At 50.3% G+C, this 18727-nt stretch overlaps 1 protein-coding gene across 1 annotated transcript; it reads right to left on the reverse strand.

The window, feature by feature from the left end:
- Positions 1–7282: 7282 nt before the first annotated feature.
- RTL6 (retrotransposon Gag like 6) lies at positions 7283–13172 on the reverse strand. The gene is made up of 2 exons (XM_004475300.3): positions 12831–13172; positions 7283–12581 (listed from the first exon to the last, which is right to left on the reverse strand). Exon 2 carries the CDS (start codon positions 12228–12230, stop codon positions 11511–11513), a length of 720 nt encoding a protein of 239 aa, XP_004475357.1. The 5' UTR covers positions 12231–12581; positions 12831–13172; the 3' UTR covers positions 7283–11510.
- Positions 13173–18727: the final 5555 nt, after the last annotated feature.

Here is an 18727-nt window from a genome sequence, read left to right on the forward strand (position 1 = left end):
TTGAACATTGTTAGGCAGAAATATATATATATGCATGTCTGTTATTGTTTTTACTTAGACACTAAGTATGGTTTAAGGCAATGTGTATGGTTGCCGAGTTGACAAGGGGTGGAGTGTGATGGTTAGGCTATAGTGTCAACTCAGCCAAGTAATTGTGCCCAGTTGTTTGGTCAAGCAAGCACTGGGCTAACTGTAATACAAGGGCATTTATGGATCTTAGTCACCATTGACTTTACTGCAGTTGTAAATCATAGCTAGCTGATCACAGTTACATCAATCAGGGAGATTGCCATCAGCAATGAGTGCCACTTTATCCAATCAGTGGAATGCCTTAAAAAAGGAAGTGATTCCAGCATTGAGTGAGAATTTTCCAGCTTGTCTTTGGACAGCCAGCATCTCCCAGAACTCGTCAAGAACCTTCACTGGACTTTCGTGAGAGGCCCTGGCTGCAGCCTGCCTGTGGAACTTGGACTTGTGCATCCCCACGGTCACGTGAGAGGCTCTGATAAAATCGCATACTATCGAAAGCTATCTCATTAATTATATTTCCCTAGAGAACCCTGACTAATACACCCAGTATAGCTTTGCTCCCATCCACCTCCCTTTTGCTGTTATAGGCAAATATATTACACATATATTACCTTTCTATATGTTATAGGCCCAACAATACATTATATACACGGTTTTATACAATTCCTTTTTAAATCAGTTTTGAAAAGAAGGGGGAAATATTCATCTCTTTTTCATAATTTACTTTATTGGTTCTCTTTGTTTTTTGATGTGTGTGTGGATTCAGATTACTGTTTGGGTTCACTTACTTTGAGCCCAAAGGACTTCATTTACTATTACTTGTAAGGCAAGTCTGCCAGCAACAATTTCCCTATCTGGGGACATCTTTATTTTACTTTCATTACTGAAATAAAGGATATAGAATGAAGAAAATTGCTGAAGATAAGATTGGTTGACTATTTTTTTCCTTTTTCCTTTGAGCACTTTGAATATGTTATCCCACTGCCTTCTGGTCTCCATTATTTCTGCTGAAAAGTCAGCTGTTAATCATATCAGGGTTTCTTTGTAAGGAATGAGTTGTTTTACCCTTGTTACTTTTAAGATATTTCTCCTTGTCTTTGATTTTTGGCATTTTTTACTCTGTTCGTGGCTCTTTGTGCTTATGTTGGTTGGATTTTGTTGAGCTTTCAGAATGTGTATGTTACTGTTTTTCAGGAACAATAAATCCAGGAAATTTTTAGTCATTTTTTAAAAATATTTTTTTCTGCTCCTTTATCTCCCTTTCCTCTCCTTCTAGTATCCCCACTATGTATATGCTGGTGTGGTAGTCTGAGGTTATTTATGGATCCCAGAGAGAGAGAGATTATGTTTGTAAACTAATTCTCTTTGTTTGTGATACCCTTTGATTGTATTGAATTCAGTTGAGGGGTCTTTGATTAGATTACTTGATAAGATTGCTTTAGGGCCTTTTATTGGGCTACATCAGTAAGGTATAACTCAGACTGGGTCTCTGCTCCCTTGCTAGATCTGATATAAATGGAATTAGAGAAAGTACGATGGAGACAAACACAGAAAGAGAGAGCTCTGTCATTTTTTATCCTGTCATGTGACAAAAGTGAGAAGGCTCAAATAGCTAAGACCCCATGATAGATGATGGCTTGGAGCTGAAGTTGGGAAAAGTACAGAACAGCCAAAACTGATACAGGAAGCTGGGAAATAAACAAGCCCTATGCCCAGGAAAGAAAAGACTACAGGATCACTTAAGCACAAAACCTCAAGAGGCTGGGCCACAGAGCTCAAGAGGAAAGGATGAGCCCAGAAGGGAAGACTGAAACCTGGGCAGAGATCAGTAGCCATCTTGCTTCAGCACATGTCAGATGACTTTGGTGAGAGAGCAACTCTTATGGTACCTTGAGCTGGGCTTTTCACAGCCTTGGAACTGTAAGCTTTTATCCCAAATAAACTCCCTTTATAAAGGCCAACACAGCTCTAGTACTTTGTATTGGCAACCCCTTTAGCAAACTAAGACAGTTGGTGTGCCTAAGAGTGTCCCACATCTCTGTGAAGTTTTGGATTGCATAATCTCTATTGATCTATCTTCAAGTTCACTTATTCTTTCTTCTGCTAGTTCAAATCTTGTGTTGAGTCCCTCTAGTAAATTTTTATTTCATTATTGTACTTTCCAACTCTAATTTCCATTTGGCTCTTTTTTACAATTTCTATCTCTTTATTAATACTCGCATTGGTATAGCATTATCATCATGACTTCCTTCCTTTTTTTTTTTGGCTTTCATTGTTTATTTATATGTTCAAGCTCTCACTCTAGGTTTTTACAAGCTGGTGAACATTGACAAATTATTTCTTCCACATAACTATACACACATTCCAAGACAGTATAAATATATGGTTAAACTAATATACATCATCATTTTATAAATTACATAATAAAACAAATTGTCAAGTTCCAAATAAATTACACAGCTCAAAAAGCATGTAAAATATTAGATGTCTGCTGAATTTATTAGCAGAAACCTACATCTTTTTTGCAAGAGGCTGGGAAGAGATGGAAAAAAAATCACACACGTCTATGGGTTACAATCAGCCTGTTTGAACTTTAGGTCAGATGTTTTACCGAGTCTTATGCTGATTATTTAATGTCTATCTGTAAGTCTCACTTTGTGACTTTAGAGAAAACTTCAACTTTGACAATCTGCATTGTACAGAAGCACATGTCTTTAATATTTCCAGACAAAAAAGCCTTACAGTTAATTTAATATTTGTACTTTGTGGTGCAACTTAACCAGGAGGGTCTGACAAATGAATAGGAGGGGATATTAAATATTTTTAGTAAAATGTTTCTTTCATCTTGTGCAGAACATGTAGAATATGATCTTTAGTTTAGTAAATATATAAGACTCGGTAAAAATTCAATGTAATTCAATAGTTGCACAAACCCGATGTAAATTGTTATGAATATGGGAGGGATGAACATAAAGTGAGCAGGAAAATAACCATATAGGCCCTACTTTCAATGTTTGAAATGATGGAAGGAGTAAACCACTTAAGGTATGAAGTGTTCATAGTTCCTGGGATTTTAAGTTCTGTATGATACTAAAAATATACAAGTATGGTGCTAGGTATTTTGGCACCTAATTGCTCTAAATTTCATATCTATTGATAACATTCTGACATGGGAATAGTTTTAAAGAACACTTATAACACAATACTGCATGATTTCAGGAAAGGTCAGTTATTATAAACAATAAGCCCATTTTAAATGCTGACCAGAAAGAATCTTTTGATAAAGTTCAAACAGGCTGATTGTAACCCATAGAGCAGAGACTCTTTGATCCAGCAGCACTGATGTATTATTATAAAGAAGTGCACTGAGGGTTCCCCCAGCCAGGTCAGAACTCTAGTAAGACGCCCTGTGGATTTCACTCCACCCCTTCTGTGTCCAGGCTAACCCCCCCGAGGGAGTCTCTTAGCGGAGCAGTCGTGAGTTTCTACGGTTCACCTGTTGGCACAGAGGTCGTGGGGGCCCGGCAGTCATCTCCACGGCCCTTCAGAAGCTCCCTAAATGCGTGACCCAGAGCACCACCGGTGTGCGGGACACGCTGACTCATTGAAGACAGTGGCCCGACCCTACAGCTGGACCCCAGGGGCGGCGGTGGCAGTGGCTACAGGACAGGGTCGGCGCTGGCTGGCACTGCCAGGGGCACCAGGCGCCATGCAGGGAGCAGCTCTGAGGAGCCAATTTGCGGGCCGAGCTGCCCTTCCTTTACTTCTTTTTTTTTTTTTTTTTTTTTTTTTTTTTTTTTTACAAAACGAGGCCTGGTTTATTCCGAGAACGGGGCGGGGAAGGGCCGTCGGGGGTTCAGGCCACAGCCCGGCCCGAGCACCCCCCCCTTTACTTCTTTAATCACGGTTTCCTTTCGTTCTACGAACGTGTTTAAAGAGGCTACTTTTCAGGGTTTTTTCAGGTAAATCTGACACCTGGTCTCTCTCAAGGCAGTATTTTGTCCAGCTCATGGGTCCTACTCTCCAGTGTCTTTGCATGTCTTGTAATTTTTTGTTGGAAACCAGGCATTTTAGATACTCTATCCTAAGAGCTCTGGGTACCACCCTCCGCTCCACCTTGTTATTGTTAGTTTCTCGTTTATTTCTTCAGTGGCTGGCTAGGCTATTTGAGTGAAATCGATTTGGTCCCCCACAGTCAAGCCTGGGGAGGTGCAGCTCTGGGTAGCGCCTCTGAAGGAAGTTTCTGAGGTCAGGGCTCGAGTGTTGCTCTGACCGCAGGCGGTCTCCTCCAGCTGTCTAATTCCTGACTCTCCCCCACGGACTACCAGGCCTACAGCTCAGCCTGCATCTCCAATCTCCTGCCAGTTGCCTTTCACCACAACCTCTCTACTCGAGAGCACCTTTAGGCTCGAAATTCTTCACTCACTATTGCAAAGGAAGTCTCTCCCATGGTAAGAGCAGAAGCTAAATACTTTATGTCCTGCTTCTCCCCTTAGGCAAAATCTCTGAGCCGGGGCTCTGGAGCTGGAGTGGAGGGTAGAAGTGAGGCAAGCTGCTCTCTGACTGACATCCCTGGTGGAGGAAATGAGCCTCAGGGGGCGGGGAGGAGAGGCAGGAGCCGGGCTTGCCCTCCTGGGGGGAGCCCCTGCCTCACAAGGGGCCAGGGTGACAGGGCACCAGTGTCCTCAGCATTCTCGGCATGCTGTGCCCAAGGCAGAGCATTCCTTCTACAAGTGGGAGCTGGAGGAAGGAATGGAGCCAGTGGGCAGAGTGGAGGAACGAAGGGTTGACAGCTCGAAACAAGGGAAAATAGGAACGAGCAGGTGAGACCTGAGCCCTGCCCGACCCAGGCCCTGCCTGAGGCAGTCCTCTGGGCTTTGACTGCAGCTCTGCCGCGCCCTCTCCCAAAGCGCCAGCCCCACTGCCCACTGAAGAGGGCCTGCACACCGCTGGCAGCTCTCACCCGCATGCAGCTTGTGACTGCACTCCGTGTTTAGAATCGATGACTCTTCTCAGAACTCTGGTGATCACGGAGGGCACAGCAGAGTTAATGTCACCAGACCCTGTCCCGGAGAGGAGCCGGGAGCAAGGGCTCCATCCTGTGGGCTGGGGGCGGGGCGCCGTGAAGCCGGAAGGCCAAGTACAGCCCGAGTGTGAGCAGCACCTCTCTCCCCAGCCCCAGGTAACGGTGGGGTGAGGCCCAGGGGCCGCTGCCCAGGGCTCCGAGGAGGGGTCAGCCCACCGGCCACCCATCCGTGCTCCCTGCCTTGGTCAGGGCGGTGGGCCACTGCTCCCGTGGGGAAGGAAGCCTGCAAGTTGTCTGAAGGCGTCAGGCCCTACCCAAAAAGCCTTACCCTTAGAGGGCCGGGCACTGAGCCAAAGGCAACACGAGCCTGAGAGGTGAGGAAGGCCGGGAAGCGGCCGCAGCCCAGGGGAATGTAGTGGTTTGGGGAGCAGAAGGCAACGGAGGTGTGGCCAAAGAAAACGGGCCCCTCCAGGATTCAAACCCCCAAGCCTGAACGTCTTCCAGACAGTTCTTTTCTGTGCCATGCCAAGTGCAGAGCCATCCTTCCCGGGGACGCTCTCGCTGCGGGCGAGGGCAGGGGCCCTAGGCTTGCTGGGGTTTCCAACGCCGTGGTGGCCTCTACGACAGGGGCCACGACGCCCAGCGAGTCTCGGCCGTATCCCCCCCGGCCACGCACTGCCAGCTCACTGAGCAGCTTCTCGGGCAGGCCCTGGGGGCCCAGGGCAACTGGACTCAGGTCTGCCCTCAAGGAGTGCGGCGGCCACACAAGCTCCGTACCAACCTCGGGGTAACCTCTCCCAGCGCAGGCCTGGCGAGGGGGCGGGGCGCGGCAGTCTCAGGTCCCTACCCCACCCCAGTCACTCAGGGAGGGTTTCTAAGGGCAGGAAGAGCAAACAGGCGGAAGAACGACCGGCCTTCCAAGCCTGGAGAGGGCTGAGGTGGGAGCAGAGCCAGGCTGACCCGAGAGGTTTTAGGAGCAGCGGCAGGCGGCCTTGGCGGTGTAGCAGAAGTGGGGTGAGCGAGAGGAGGCGGGGACAGCCGGGCTCCTGGCTGGAGACCACGCGGGCTGAGTCACCACTTGCTGAGAAGGCCACACCTCAGGGCACCTTCAGGACCAGGATGGAATTCCACGAGGCTGAGTGCCTGGGGGCGCGGGGGCTCAAAGCCAAGGTCAGGCAGCCACCGACTCTGGAGGCGCAGCTGCGACCCAGGATTCGGGGTTCTACCTGGAACTGGGCTGGGGAGGAGCAGCTCCATCAGGAAGAGAGGTGGCCAGGAAAACTCATGGCCAGCCACCTGGGGTCAGCCAGTGCGGCACTAGGCACACCGCGGACGTTTCCACGCTAGAAGACACTTGCCAAATGGGACAGTCTCACCCCCTTTCCCAGACCAAGCACTGGACAGGGCGTGGGGCAAGGCTTCTGGGGGCAGGAAGAGGGCGCCACGCCCCTCTATGAACGAGTTCCGGGCGGAGCCCCCGCGTGCCTGCCCTGCACACCACAGGCCCAGCCTTCTCCAGCCCTGGCCCAGGTCTGGGGCTTGGGGAGGGCTTTGAAATAAGTCGGCAGGTGCACTGGGAAGAACAAATGGTGAGTGCAGCCAAGAAACCATGAAGGGGTAAGCCCTACTAGAACTGACAGATTATAAAGCTGCAATCATTTACAATAGGGAGGTGCTCGGGGGATAATTGCTCAAGGGTGGTGGAGCGCGCCGCCCACACACGGCAGCTCAGGGAGGAAACACCCCAGGAGGGAGAAGAGGTCTCCGAGTTCAGACCCGCTCACACGGCTGGAAAAAAGAGCCGCCCCGCACGCTACAGACTAATTCCAGAAATACCTGTTTACTAAATCTAGGGGAGGAAAGACCTTAAGTTTAAAGCAGTGAAAGAAATCACCAAGGAACAGCGCAGAGGCTGAGGGACTTGCCAATTCTCGCCTCTCCTGAGACCCACGGTTCTCAAAGGGGAAGGCGGCTCCCTCAGGGGGTCTGTGAGGCAAACGCTGCTCTCAAACTACTACTAAAATGTGACTCGCCCTTCTCCCTGTCTCGTAAGTGGCCACTGGAACAGACCACGTGACACGTGAGCACGTGACAGTGCGAAGGTTCAAGACAGGGATGGGACCCTGGCTGTCAGACGGCAAAGAAATTCGGGAAAACGGAGAACAACGCCCCTCTATCCACTGATTTTTTTTCATTCTGGGAAATATTTTTCATAAAAACATGCAATTTATGTTGACAAGAAAGGAGTTTATTTTTTAATTGATATTGTAAAACTTTCTTGGCTTTAATTTCTAACATGATAACTATGAACACAGAAGCAGGTTCTCAGTGATTTCTGAGCTGCTGACAGCCCCAAGCCCAGCAGCAGGGGCTGTCTCACCCGGCGCGGCCCAGCACACCCACTCACGCCACTAATTCGGACAAATGTTTACCGAGGACCTACTCCAGGCCAGGCGCTGTTATAGGTGCTAATGTCACTGCCGAGAACAAAACAGACGCTCCAGCTGCCTCGGTGTTTTAGAGTCTAGTGAGCACAGTGGGAAGGGACGGAATGGATCAATTACCTCAAAGAAATCGAAACTTCAGTAAGTGAAAATACCAGAAAGTAATAAGCTGGAAACATGGGCAGTAAATACAACACACAACAGGTTAACGTCTTTAATGGAGAAGGAGCTCATACAAATCGATCAGACCCCAGGAGAGAAGACCGAAGGACGCCAACAATGCACGAAACAGGAGATACAGCTGCTTAACAGGAAAAGATGTTCAACTGCTAGAAACCAAAGAAACGGCAAGTATGGAGCCAGGTGACAGCGCCCAGGACTCGCAAGATGGCTCACGGGCACACTCAGCCTTGCTGGTGGCAATCCAAACTGATAAAAACATCGCTGGAAACCATTCTGTCAGCACGCACTGGGAGCCTCAGAAGTTTTCATACTCTTAAACTCACTCATCCCACCTCCGGGGGTCCAGCCTAAGCCAATGACTCGACGCTGGGGAAGAGCTTTATGCACAGGCATCTATTTTAAGAGAAAGCCAGTGCCAGCAGCGGTGACCAACAGCCAGCTCCACTGTGTGTCTACTGCACAGGTGAGCCATTTCCAGCTAAAACCAGTCAGCACCCGGGGAAAGGCCGGTGGCGGGCCAAGTGACAACAGCTACACCAAACTCAACACAGAGGCGGCATCACAAGTGTGTTAGGACAAAAGGCAAAGAAACCATGACTGGAACAAAATAAAACCAAAACACTAAAAAAGAAACACCAAAAGGTTAATTTTACTTTTTTCTTTCCTCTACTTATTTTCCAAAATTCCTATACTGTGTAGATTTCCTCTTATAACGAAAAGCCCCAGCACATTGTTACTTTACGGACAGGTCTTAGTGACATCTGAGTTGGGAGCTGAGCCTCCTCATGTCTCTACTGCCACTGCGCACTTGCCAACTGCCACAAGGTCAAGGCCAGGGCCCACTTACACTCCCTGGAGGCTCAAGTATCCATCCTCGAGCCGAGCTCCTCCTTTGCCCCTAAGCTCTCCTGCTATCTGCTCTGCGCTTCCGCTTCCAGGAGCCCGTCTTGCCTTTTCACCTGTAAGTCCCCAAACCAGCGCCTCCCAAAGGACAGGTACAGCTCCGGCTGCCAGACCCACAGGTCCTCTTCCCACCCGCTCTAGCCCACAGGCGGCCCCGGCTTGGGGCCCCAGACACAATCAGAGGGCTCGCTCCCTTCGAATAAGTGTCCCCAACTCTCCCCACTCCCCCCCAGGCCTGGGTGCCGGTGGCGGCCACACAGCAGGCAGCTCTGTCACCAACACTGGGGGCGCAGCCCGTTCCCAAGGCGCCTTTCCAGTCCTCCCACTGCTCCACGCGCGTACCCAGCGCCAAGAGGCCGTCTTGGCTGTTTCCCAGGAGCTCCTGAAATGCCTTAGGCATGTGACGCTAAGTAACCCCAGGGTCATACCCTACGCCAGCCAGGGAGACACCCCTACCTAAATCCCACCCCCATTTACGCCCTGCTGCGCCTGAAGCTGACTTAGCAGGAGGGGTACCGCGGGGAAAGGAGGCAGTCACAAGGCAGTGCGGGGGACAGGCCGACACCATGCGAACACCCAACACCTCCCGTTCCTTTCATTAGTGCCTCTACTCTCTTCAGTGTAGAAAAAAGTTAACCCCCAAATCGGTACAAAGCAGCTCCCCTCCACCGCTTTCTTCAGCTTGAGGCCCTGGCCACTCTGGCCTCACACTGGGGACTGAGGTGGCTCCCACTAGCACCCTCCCTCGGTGGCTCCATTTCCCACTGTGGTAGGAAGCTATCACGAAGGTCACAAATGTACCACAGCACTTGTTAGGCTCGAGCCCCCAAGATAAGCACCAAGAGACACGCAATCAAATCACCAGAGCTGAAGAGGACAGAGCAGCAGCAGGCCTGGCCACGGCGGGGAGGCCGGCCAGCCAGGGCACGTGTGGCTCTGGCCCCGCCGGTGGCAGCAAGACTCAGAAACACGGCTCCCAGTGCAAGCACGGGGTCACTTTCAAAAGCACGCAGGCCTCCTCCCTGGGCCACCGCGTCCTTTCATCCGTGAGCACCTCTGCCTGGCAGGTACACGTTGTTCCACTGCAGCTACTGCAGCCAGAAGAGAACTGAGCAAAGGAGCAAGTGAGCCGTGCGCCTCCGCCACGGGCCACATGCCGGGCATCCCTCCTCCACGCCCATGTAATGAGCACCGGGGTCCCCCCTGCGCAGCCCTGGCTGGCGGCAGGGGAACCTGAGGCCTGGAATCGGGCAGTTGTTCAGCAGGGCAGCTGGGCTAACAGAGTTCACAACGAGCAGGTGGCGGCGGGCCCGGACGCCAGCGACCACTGAGCAGCCTCGGCCCTGCGAGGCAGCGGGAGCTTCAGGCGCGCGGTCACCGCCCAGCTTCATCAAACTCTGAGAGGAGAGGATGGGTCCTGCCACCCACTCTCCAGGGAAGTCTCTGGGTTGGTGCAGAGGCTGTCCTTCTGCAGGCAAGCCAGGACTGCCCAGACTGGGGGCAGATGACCCCAGGGTGGTCCAGGTGGTGGTGGAGCGCGGTTCATTTGGCATTGGAAGATGGCAGGAGCATCACAGTTCAAAGGGCCTGGCCGGGTCTCGCTTAGAAGCGGTGTCTGGCGCACTCCCTGGGAGGCAGCCCTAGGCCACCGCCCACGAAGAGGTCCCTGCACTGCCACCTGGACCCGAGGCAGTCCACAGCTCTTCCCCTTTCCAAATGCCACCAAAGCCCTGGCTAGGGGTGCCAGAGGCAGACATCCTCCTGCCTTAAGTGCTTCATGACATATCCCAGAGGAGCTGGGGCCCCAGCTAGGAGAGAAGGGACATGTTTGTGTGCAGGCTGGCTAGCCAATGGCCAGCCCAGGCACTGGGAGGGCATGCTACATAGAAGGTTCTGGAGCCCCAGATGGCGAGGGTGGCCGAAGGGGCTGAGGGAGGGCCACATACCACCTGAACGGAAGGGAACAGTGTCAAGCTGGGCAAGGCCCAGCAACAGCCGGGAGCCGGGCACAGAGGACGGGGTGACTGAACACTAGCGGCTGGTGCGATCGGGGTGAAGTGAGCCACCGGGGTCCACGACTCGGCCTGCGGTCAGTCCCAGGCTTGGACATGTGGGTCTGTTGCCTGTCAACTCGATGGCACTGTCCAGTGACCCAAGGTCCACAAGGACCTTATTTGGCAGAGAAGTTCCAGATTCCCGAAATTTCTGGGGCTATCAAAACCCTGCCAGGCAAGGCCAGGCATGAAGAGAAGCATCGTCGGGGGGACTCTCCCTTTAGCTGCAGTATAGGTCTTCCCCAGGGCAGGAGCGGGGCGTGCTGGAATTCAGGTGCATAGTGAAGCCTGCTGCCCAGAAAGGAGACCCCTACACTCCTAGCTGTAATCACTGGGCCACGGACAGCAGGGCTGAGGGCCTTGTGGGTCCTAGCCGGGCTGGTGACCCTCTGTGAGTGGGAAGCCAGACCCCACCTCCAGATACACACACCGAGCCACCAGCTTGGTCACACCGGCCACTCTGTGCAGAGGTCATCAGGGAGCTGCCCTGGGGGCTGCACAGGGTGGCATGGAAGCATCCCTGGACCTCGCGAGGCTGGGAGGGGTCAGCCCCCACGGTCCACCAGCCTGCTGTGTCGTTGTGGGACTGGACAGCAGAGGCAAGGTCCTTAGATGAGCTGGCGCTGCAAGCAGGAGGGAGGCATGCATTGGGCTGCAGGCACAAAGCCAGCATGTAAGAGCAGGAAGACAGCAAGGGGGCCACTGAGGTGCCCAAGAGGGATGGAAGGAAGATCTTGTAGAAGAGAGCTGGAGAGGCAGAAAGGGATGTCTTCACACAAGGGCTGTGCTGTTGTACGGACGTTTCTTCTGTGCAGCAAAGACGGAGGCTACCCGGGTGGCTGCAGATGCTGCCAGGGGGGCGGCCCATTCTTAAAGGTTCCGTGCTCGGGCGGGCAGGGCTGGCGCTGGACCTGTCCCATTCGAGGCTGGATGCACGGGACACGGCCCTGTGCCCGTGGCGGCCAGCTGGCGGCACAGCATCTGCCGTTCTCGCACAGCCCTGTTGGAGGCAGAGGTCTTTCTGATTTGGGCCCTCCGAGCGTGTCGGAGAGGAGACTTGTAGGTTCTCCGCAACTCGGCCAGGAAGCCCTGATAGTTGTTCCGCAAGGGGCTGTCAGGCTGCATGTGGGGGACGGCCCACCTCTCTGCCTCCCCCGTCAGCCGCGACACGAGGAACGCCACTCGCTCGGCCTCGCCTGGGAACCGGGAGGCCTGGAAGATCATGAACCTGTCCATCTGCATCAAGAACCCCGCCAACTGCCCGGGGTCTCCCGAGAAGGGCTCAGGCAGAGAGGTCGGCGGGGTGGTCATCGGCCGAGTCCCACCGGAAGTCATGGCAGAGACGGGAGGGGTGATCTGCAGAGCCCCCGGGACCCGGGCTCTGGCGCGCAGCAAGGTCAGCTCGGCCACCACGCTCTCCAGCATGCTGGTGAGGCTGGCCTTTTCCGCCCGCAGGGTGGACGCCTCCCGCCTCAGCGCCGAGTTGGTGAGCCGCAGGGAGGTCAGAGTGTCGATGACATCGTCCATTGGGGCACTGGTAGAAGCTGCCGTGGCTGCGGTTTCAGCTTTTGCTGTCTGGGGTTGGACCATGTTGACCAGAGGAGGGCTCAGGCCAAAGGAGGGGTCAAGGGGGATATGGGTAACCTCCAATCTGAGAAACTGGGGTGCTAAAAAGGGGTGAGACCCAGAGATATCCAGAAGGTGGAGAGGATGGAAGGAGTAAAGACAAGAGAGTAGCTGAGAAGACTCAACAAGAGGGCAAGTGCTGAAGAGGCCTAGAGACCAACACAGGCGGCGAGGTGTGGGGAAGGTCCCAGGATGGGGTCGCGGCAGGCGGTGGGGGCCCTTCAGGATCTAAGCTTGACTCCGGGGTGCAGCAACTTGACCACAGACTTCTCCAGGCCAAGGGCAGCTGGACAGGAGGCTGGTGTGTCCTAGATCCTGAGGAATTTAAAAAACAAAACAAAACTTAAATGAAGGTTTCGATTGAGGAAAGGGAACTAGAAAGAAGAGCAGGGTGCGGGGTGGGCCGAAGGCGGGAGGCAAGGCCGGCATGAAGGCGCCCCAGCGCCGCCCCGGGCCCATCCCGCCTGCAGAACAAAGGGCACCCTGCACCTGCGGCGGGAGCGGGGGGCCACGGCGGGGGGCCACGGCGAGCGCCGGGAGCAGAGCGGCGGCAGACGCGCGTACCTGCAGCCTCCGCGGCTTCCTCCGCGGCTGCCGGCCGCGACCAAGATGGCCCGAGGCGGGACGCGGGGCAGGCCGACGAATCACCGCGGCGGCCCGCCCACAGCCGCTTTCTGGTCAGGGCAGGCGCGGCGCGCGGCCTCTGGCAGGTGCGGGAGCGGGGAGCGGGGAGCCGGCGCCGGGGGCCGCGGAGGGCGAGGCCTTTGTGCGGCCCAGGCAGGCCTCGCGCGGGCCCAGCGGGTTGCCATGGAGACTGCCCGCTCCGGAGGGCGCGGCGGCGCGCCACAGCCCGCCCCGGATATGTCGTCACATCCCTGCACCGCCCGAGCCCCGCCCCCGCTGCCCCGCCCCTCTCAACAGCCAATCAGGGAGCAGTGTGGTTACAGTTACTTTTTTTGATCTTAAGAGGTGCCTTTCGTTTTTTGGTTTTTTTTGTTTCTTTCCTAGAGTGCTGGCAAAAGCGTTTATCGGTGTGTTTTGATTATTTTTTTCTTATTGTGACTTAAATATGAATTCAATGTAGTGTATATCATTGTAGTAAATGTTGACAAAGCAGGTAAGTGTGAAAGAAAACTTTAAATGGCTCAGAATCCCACCACCTCGAGAGAACATAGTAACATTTTCTGTGATTCTATGTAGTCATTTTTCTGAGTTTTTTTATATTTTTAACTTTTTTATATTTAATAATTGAAAATATAAACAATTAAAAATAAAAGGGTATATACACAGTAGGGGTATTCCAGGGTGATGTGGCAAGTCTATATTAAGCTTCTTTAGGAACTGCCAAGCAGACCGCCACAGTGGCTATACCATTCTGCATTCCCACCAACCTGAATAATTATTCCTATCTCTCTGCATCCTCTCCAACAGTTGTAGTTCTCTCTTCAGTGGCCATTCGGATAGGTGTGAAATTATATCTCATTTTAGTTTTGCTTTGCATTTCCCTAATCATTACTGATGTTGAACATTTCTTCATTTGTTTTTTTTGCCATTTGTATTTCTTCTTTGGACAAATGTCTATTCAAATCTTTTTTTTTTTCTCTTTATTTTTTTTAAGTGTTACATTCAAAAAATATGAGGTCCCCATATACCCCCTACCCCCCTCACCCCACTCCTCCCATATCAACAACCTCTTTCATAATCATAGGACATTCACTGCATTCGGTGAATACATTTTGGAGCACTGCTGCACTACATGGATTATGGTTTACATTGCAGTTTACACTCTGCTCCAGCCCACACAGTGGGCCATGGCAGGACATACATTGTCCAGCAACTGTCCCTGCAGTACCACCCAGGACAACTCCAAGTCCTGAAAATGCCCCCACATCATATCTCTTCTTCCCTCTCCCTACCTTCAGCATCTACCGTGGCCACTTTCTCCATATCAGTGCTACATTTTCTTCCATTACTAATCACAATAGTTCCATAGTAGAATATCAGTAAGTCCACTCTAATTCAAACTCTATTCCTCCAACTGTGCACCCTGGAATGGTTATGTCCACTCCACCTCTATATATAGAGGGGGTTTAGATTCCACATGGATGATGGATGCAATTCTGCTTACATTTGTAGGCATTCTTGGCTCCCTGGTGTGGTGGTTGACCTTCTTCATCTCCCTGTTAGCTGGCCAGGGTAAGTCCAATAAACCAGAGGGTAGGAGTTGCTAGTCTGTTGAGGCTTAGGGCCTGGCTAGTACATGGACAGTTCAGAGATTCAAGTCCCGTGAGTATACACCAACCCCAGCACCAACCACAGGTCCGGTAAAAGTAACAGAAGAGGCATGTGTAGAAAGATCACATCTGAGTCCAACTGCTTCACACTCAGGAACACAAACTCCAAAGTAGGGCCTACTGACATGGTACCGAACTCCAGAGCCATCTGCCATGATCATAGAACCTGTGGATCTCTGTAGCCCTCAGAAGAACCAATACCTGGGCTTGTGTCTACTTTGGCTATCTCTGGGACCCTGCTGAGGCGTGCATAAGAGCGACCCCTCTGATGACCTCCTGACTCTTTTTTGGAGACTCATAGCCATATAAACTCATTTGTCCTTTCCACTTCCCCCTTTTATTCAAGGTCAAAAAGCAGTTTTTAACACCTGATATTACATGTAGTCTGAGATATTCTGCTGGTCTGAGGTGACCCTTTTATTAAAGGTCTTTTTCTAGTTACATCATCAGTTGGTGCTTGGTAGTAATCCCTTGGCACCAGGGTGGCTCATCCCCAGGAGTCATGTCCCCTGCTGAGGGGAAGATAATGCATTTACATGCTGAGTTTGGCTTAGAGAGTGGCCACATTTGAGCAACATGGAGGCTCTCAGGAGGTAACTCAAATCTTTTGCCCATTTTTTAATTGGGTCATTTGTCTTTTTATTGTTGAGTTGTAACATTTCTTTATATATCCTGGATATTAAACCCTTATTGGAATGTGATTTCCAAATATTTTTTCCCATTGAGTTGGTTGTCTTTTCACCCTTTTACCAAAATCCTGTGAGGTGCAAAAGTGTTTAATTTTGAGGAGGTCCCATTTATCTATTTTTTCTTCTGTTGCATGTACTTTGAGTGTAAGACCAAGAAACCACCACCTACTACAAGGTCTTGAAGATGTTTCCCTACATTTTCTTCTAGTAGTTTCATGGTCCTGGTTTTTATATTTAGGTCTTTGATCCATTTTGAGTTGTTTCTGGTATAGGGAGTGAGATGGGAGTCCTCTTTCATTCTCAGTTATAGATATCCATTTGTCCCAGTACCATTTGTTGAAGAGACTGTTTTGTCCCATTAACATTAACTTGGTAGATTTGTCAAAAACCAGTTGACTAGTACTAGAGCAAGATGGCAGGGGAGTAAGGAGCTCCTAGAGTCAGCTTTTGCTACAGGGCAGTTAGTAAAATCCTGGAGCTAGCTGAAACATCTGTTTGGGGGCTCCAGGAGGCCAGAAGCGCATCTTACAACACCCTTGAAGGAATGGAAGGAGGACACTGCCCATCTGCAGAGAAGACTCAGAAGTAGAGTGCTCCATGCCCTGGAGGCTGGTGCCCATCCTCCACTGCAGGCACAAGCCTCCTTGGGTGCTATTCCATGGCTGGCATTGAAAGCTCCACTTCCCAAAAATGGGGGAGGAAATTGGTTGGGCACCAATTTCAGCTACTGATGAGTAAAACAATGGGCTAGAGTATAACCCTGAGAATAGCTAAAGTTTGAGCCTGTCCAAGCTGGAAAGAGGCTGGGAGCTGCCATCTTATCTCTGTTCCTGGCACCAGGGAAGGAGGGGACTGAAAATCAAAGTACTGGTGGGGACTGGCTTCTTTCCATCCAGGTCAGATTGCAGCTCTAGCCTAGGCCCCAGTGCCACCTCCAGCAGGAAGGAAGCTGCAGGGACCTGCGCCAGCCTCTCCAGGAAATTACCAGCCAAGCCATGGAGGCTGGTGATCATCCTACTCTGGCGGCACAAGCCACCCCAGGAACTATTCTGTGGCTGGAATTGGAAGCTCCATTTCCCAAAAACAAGGGAGGTGACAGTTGCCAATATTGGCTACTGATTGGTAGACTCGGCTGGCTAAGACATAACGCTGGGAACAGCTGGGATGTGAATCAGTCCAAGTCAGAAAGAGACTGGTGGCTGCCATTTTTACTCTGCCCTCAGCCAGAGGGGAAGCCAGGATGGAAAGTCACAGTGATGGTAGAAACCGGTTTCTTTCACCGAGATTGGCCTGTGACCCTAGACTAGGCTTCAGCCCTACCTCAGGCAGGGAGGAGGCTGGTGGACCCTGCACCAGCCTATCCAGATAACTGCAGGTCACTTTGGCTGGCACAGACTGAAAATTGGAAGTCTACCAGGGCAACTGTGGTCATCTTGGACCTACACTGCATAGATTGCTGCCCACACCTGCACCTCCATCTCCACCCCAGGCAGGAACAAAGGGGTGTGAAGCTTCATCAGTCTCTCTGGGCAACTACAGTCTAGGCCTGCACAACTTGGATTATTCCACACAGCTGTGACTCTGTCCCTACCCCTGGCAAAGGAGAAAGTTGGGAGAAGCTTCGCTGGCCCTGGGGCAATGAGGGCAGCTTGAGCCTCCACAGCTTACAGCACCAACTACATGCTTGGCTCCTACTGCACAACCAGCAAGGGAGAAAGGGCGGGAAGCCTGAAGAGAAAAACTGCACCCAGAATAAATAGTAATCCAGATGCCAAGACACCAACCAAAAATTACAATCCACACAAAGAAACAGGAAGCTATGGCCCAGCTAAAGGAACAAGATAAGCCTCTGGATGACATAAAGGAGTTGAGACAACTAATCATAGATGTTCAAACAAATGTCCTTAATAAATTCAATGAAATGGCTAAAGAGATCATGGATAGTAAGAAGACAATGGATGAGCACAAAGAAGAATTTGAAAGCATTCAGAGAAAAATAGCAGATCTTATGGGAATGAAAGGCGCAATAAATGAAATTAAAAATACATTGGAATCATATAATAGCAGATTTGAGGAGGCAGAAGAAAGGATTGATGAGCTTGAAGAAATGGCCCTTGAAAGTGAACATACAAAAGAAGAGATGAAGAAAATGGAAAAAATTGAACAAGGTCTCATGGAACTAAATGACAGCAAAAGGCATGCAAACATACATGTCATGGGTGTCCCAGAGGGAGAAGAGAAGGGGAAAAGGGCAGAAAGAATATTTGAACAAATAAAAATAATAGTTGAAAATTTCCCAACCCTATTGAAGGACATAGATATCCATGTCCAAGAAGCACAACATACTCCCATCTGAAAAAACCTGAATAGACCAACTCTAAGACACACACTCATCAGAATGACAAATGCCAAAGACAATTCTGAGAACAGCAAGAAAAAAGCAATGCATAACAAATAAGGGATATCCAATAAGATTAAGTGCTGATTTCTCACCAGAAACCATGGAGGCAAGAAGACAGTGGTATATTTAAGATACTACAAAAACCATGGAGGCAAGAAGACAGTGGTATATTTAAGATACTACAAAAACCATGGAGGCAAGAAGACAGTGGTATATTTAAGATACTACAAGAGAAAAACTTCCAGTCCAGAATCTTATATCCAGAAAGGCTGTCTTTCAAAAATGAGGGTGAGATTAGAATATTCACAGAAACAGAAACTGAGAGAATTTCTAAGCAAGAAACCAGATTTTCAGGAAACATTAAAGGGTGTGCTAGAGCCTGAAAAGAAAAGATAGGAGAGAGGGGCCTGAAAGAGAGTCTAGAATTGAAGATTATATCAATAAAAGTAACTAAAAATTTCAAAAGAGTGATAAAAATAAAACATGACAGATAAAACTCAAATAGTCAGTAATGAACTTAACCAATGATGTAAAGCACTTGTATTCAGAAAACTGCAACTCAAAAGAAATCAAAAAAGGCGTAAATAACTGGAAGAACATTCCATGTTCATGGATTGGAAGACTAAATATCATTAAGATGTCAGTTCTACTCAAATTGATATACAGATTCAATGAGATCCCAATAAAAACTCCACCAGCATTAAAAAAACTAAAAAGATGATCATCAAATTTATTTGGAAGGGTAAGGGGTCCTGAATATCCAGAAACATCATAAAAAGAAAAAGTGAACCCTCATCTCCAGACTTTAAATCATATTACCTAGCTATAGTGGTAAAAAGAGCATGGTACTGGCATAAAGACAGACACATAGACAAATTCAACCAAATTTAGTTCAGAAACAGACTATCATGTGTATGGTCAAATGATTTTTGACTAGCCTGTCAAACCCACACAGCTCGGGCAGGACAGTCCATTCAACAAATCGTGCTGAAAGAATTGGATAGCCATAGCCAAAAGAAGGAAAGAGGACCCCTATCTTATGCCTTATATAAAAATTAACTCAAAATGGATCTAAAA

The sequence above is a fragment of the Dasypus novemcinctus genome, chromosome 12, assembly GCF_030445035.2.
Source record: "Dasypus novemcinctus isolate mDasNov1 chromosome 12, mDasNov1.1.hap2, whole genome shotgun sequence".
Taxonomy (NCBI): domain Eukaryota; kingdom Metazoa; phylum Chordata; class Mammalia; order Cingulata; family Dasypodidae; genus Dasypus; species Dasypus novemcinctus.

Coding starts and splice junctions, on each gene's coding strand:
- RTL6 (XM_004475300.3), bottom strand. CDS start 12,230: ATGGTCCAACCCCAGACAGCAAAAGCTGAAACCGCAGCCACGGCAGCT.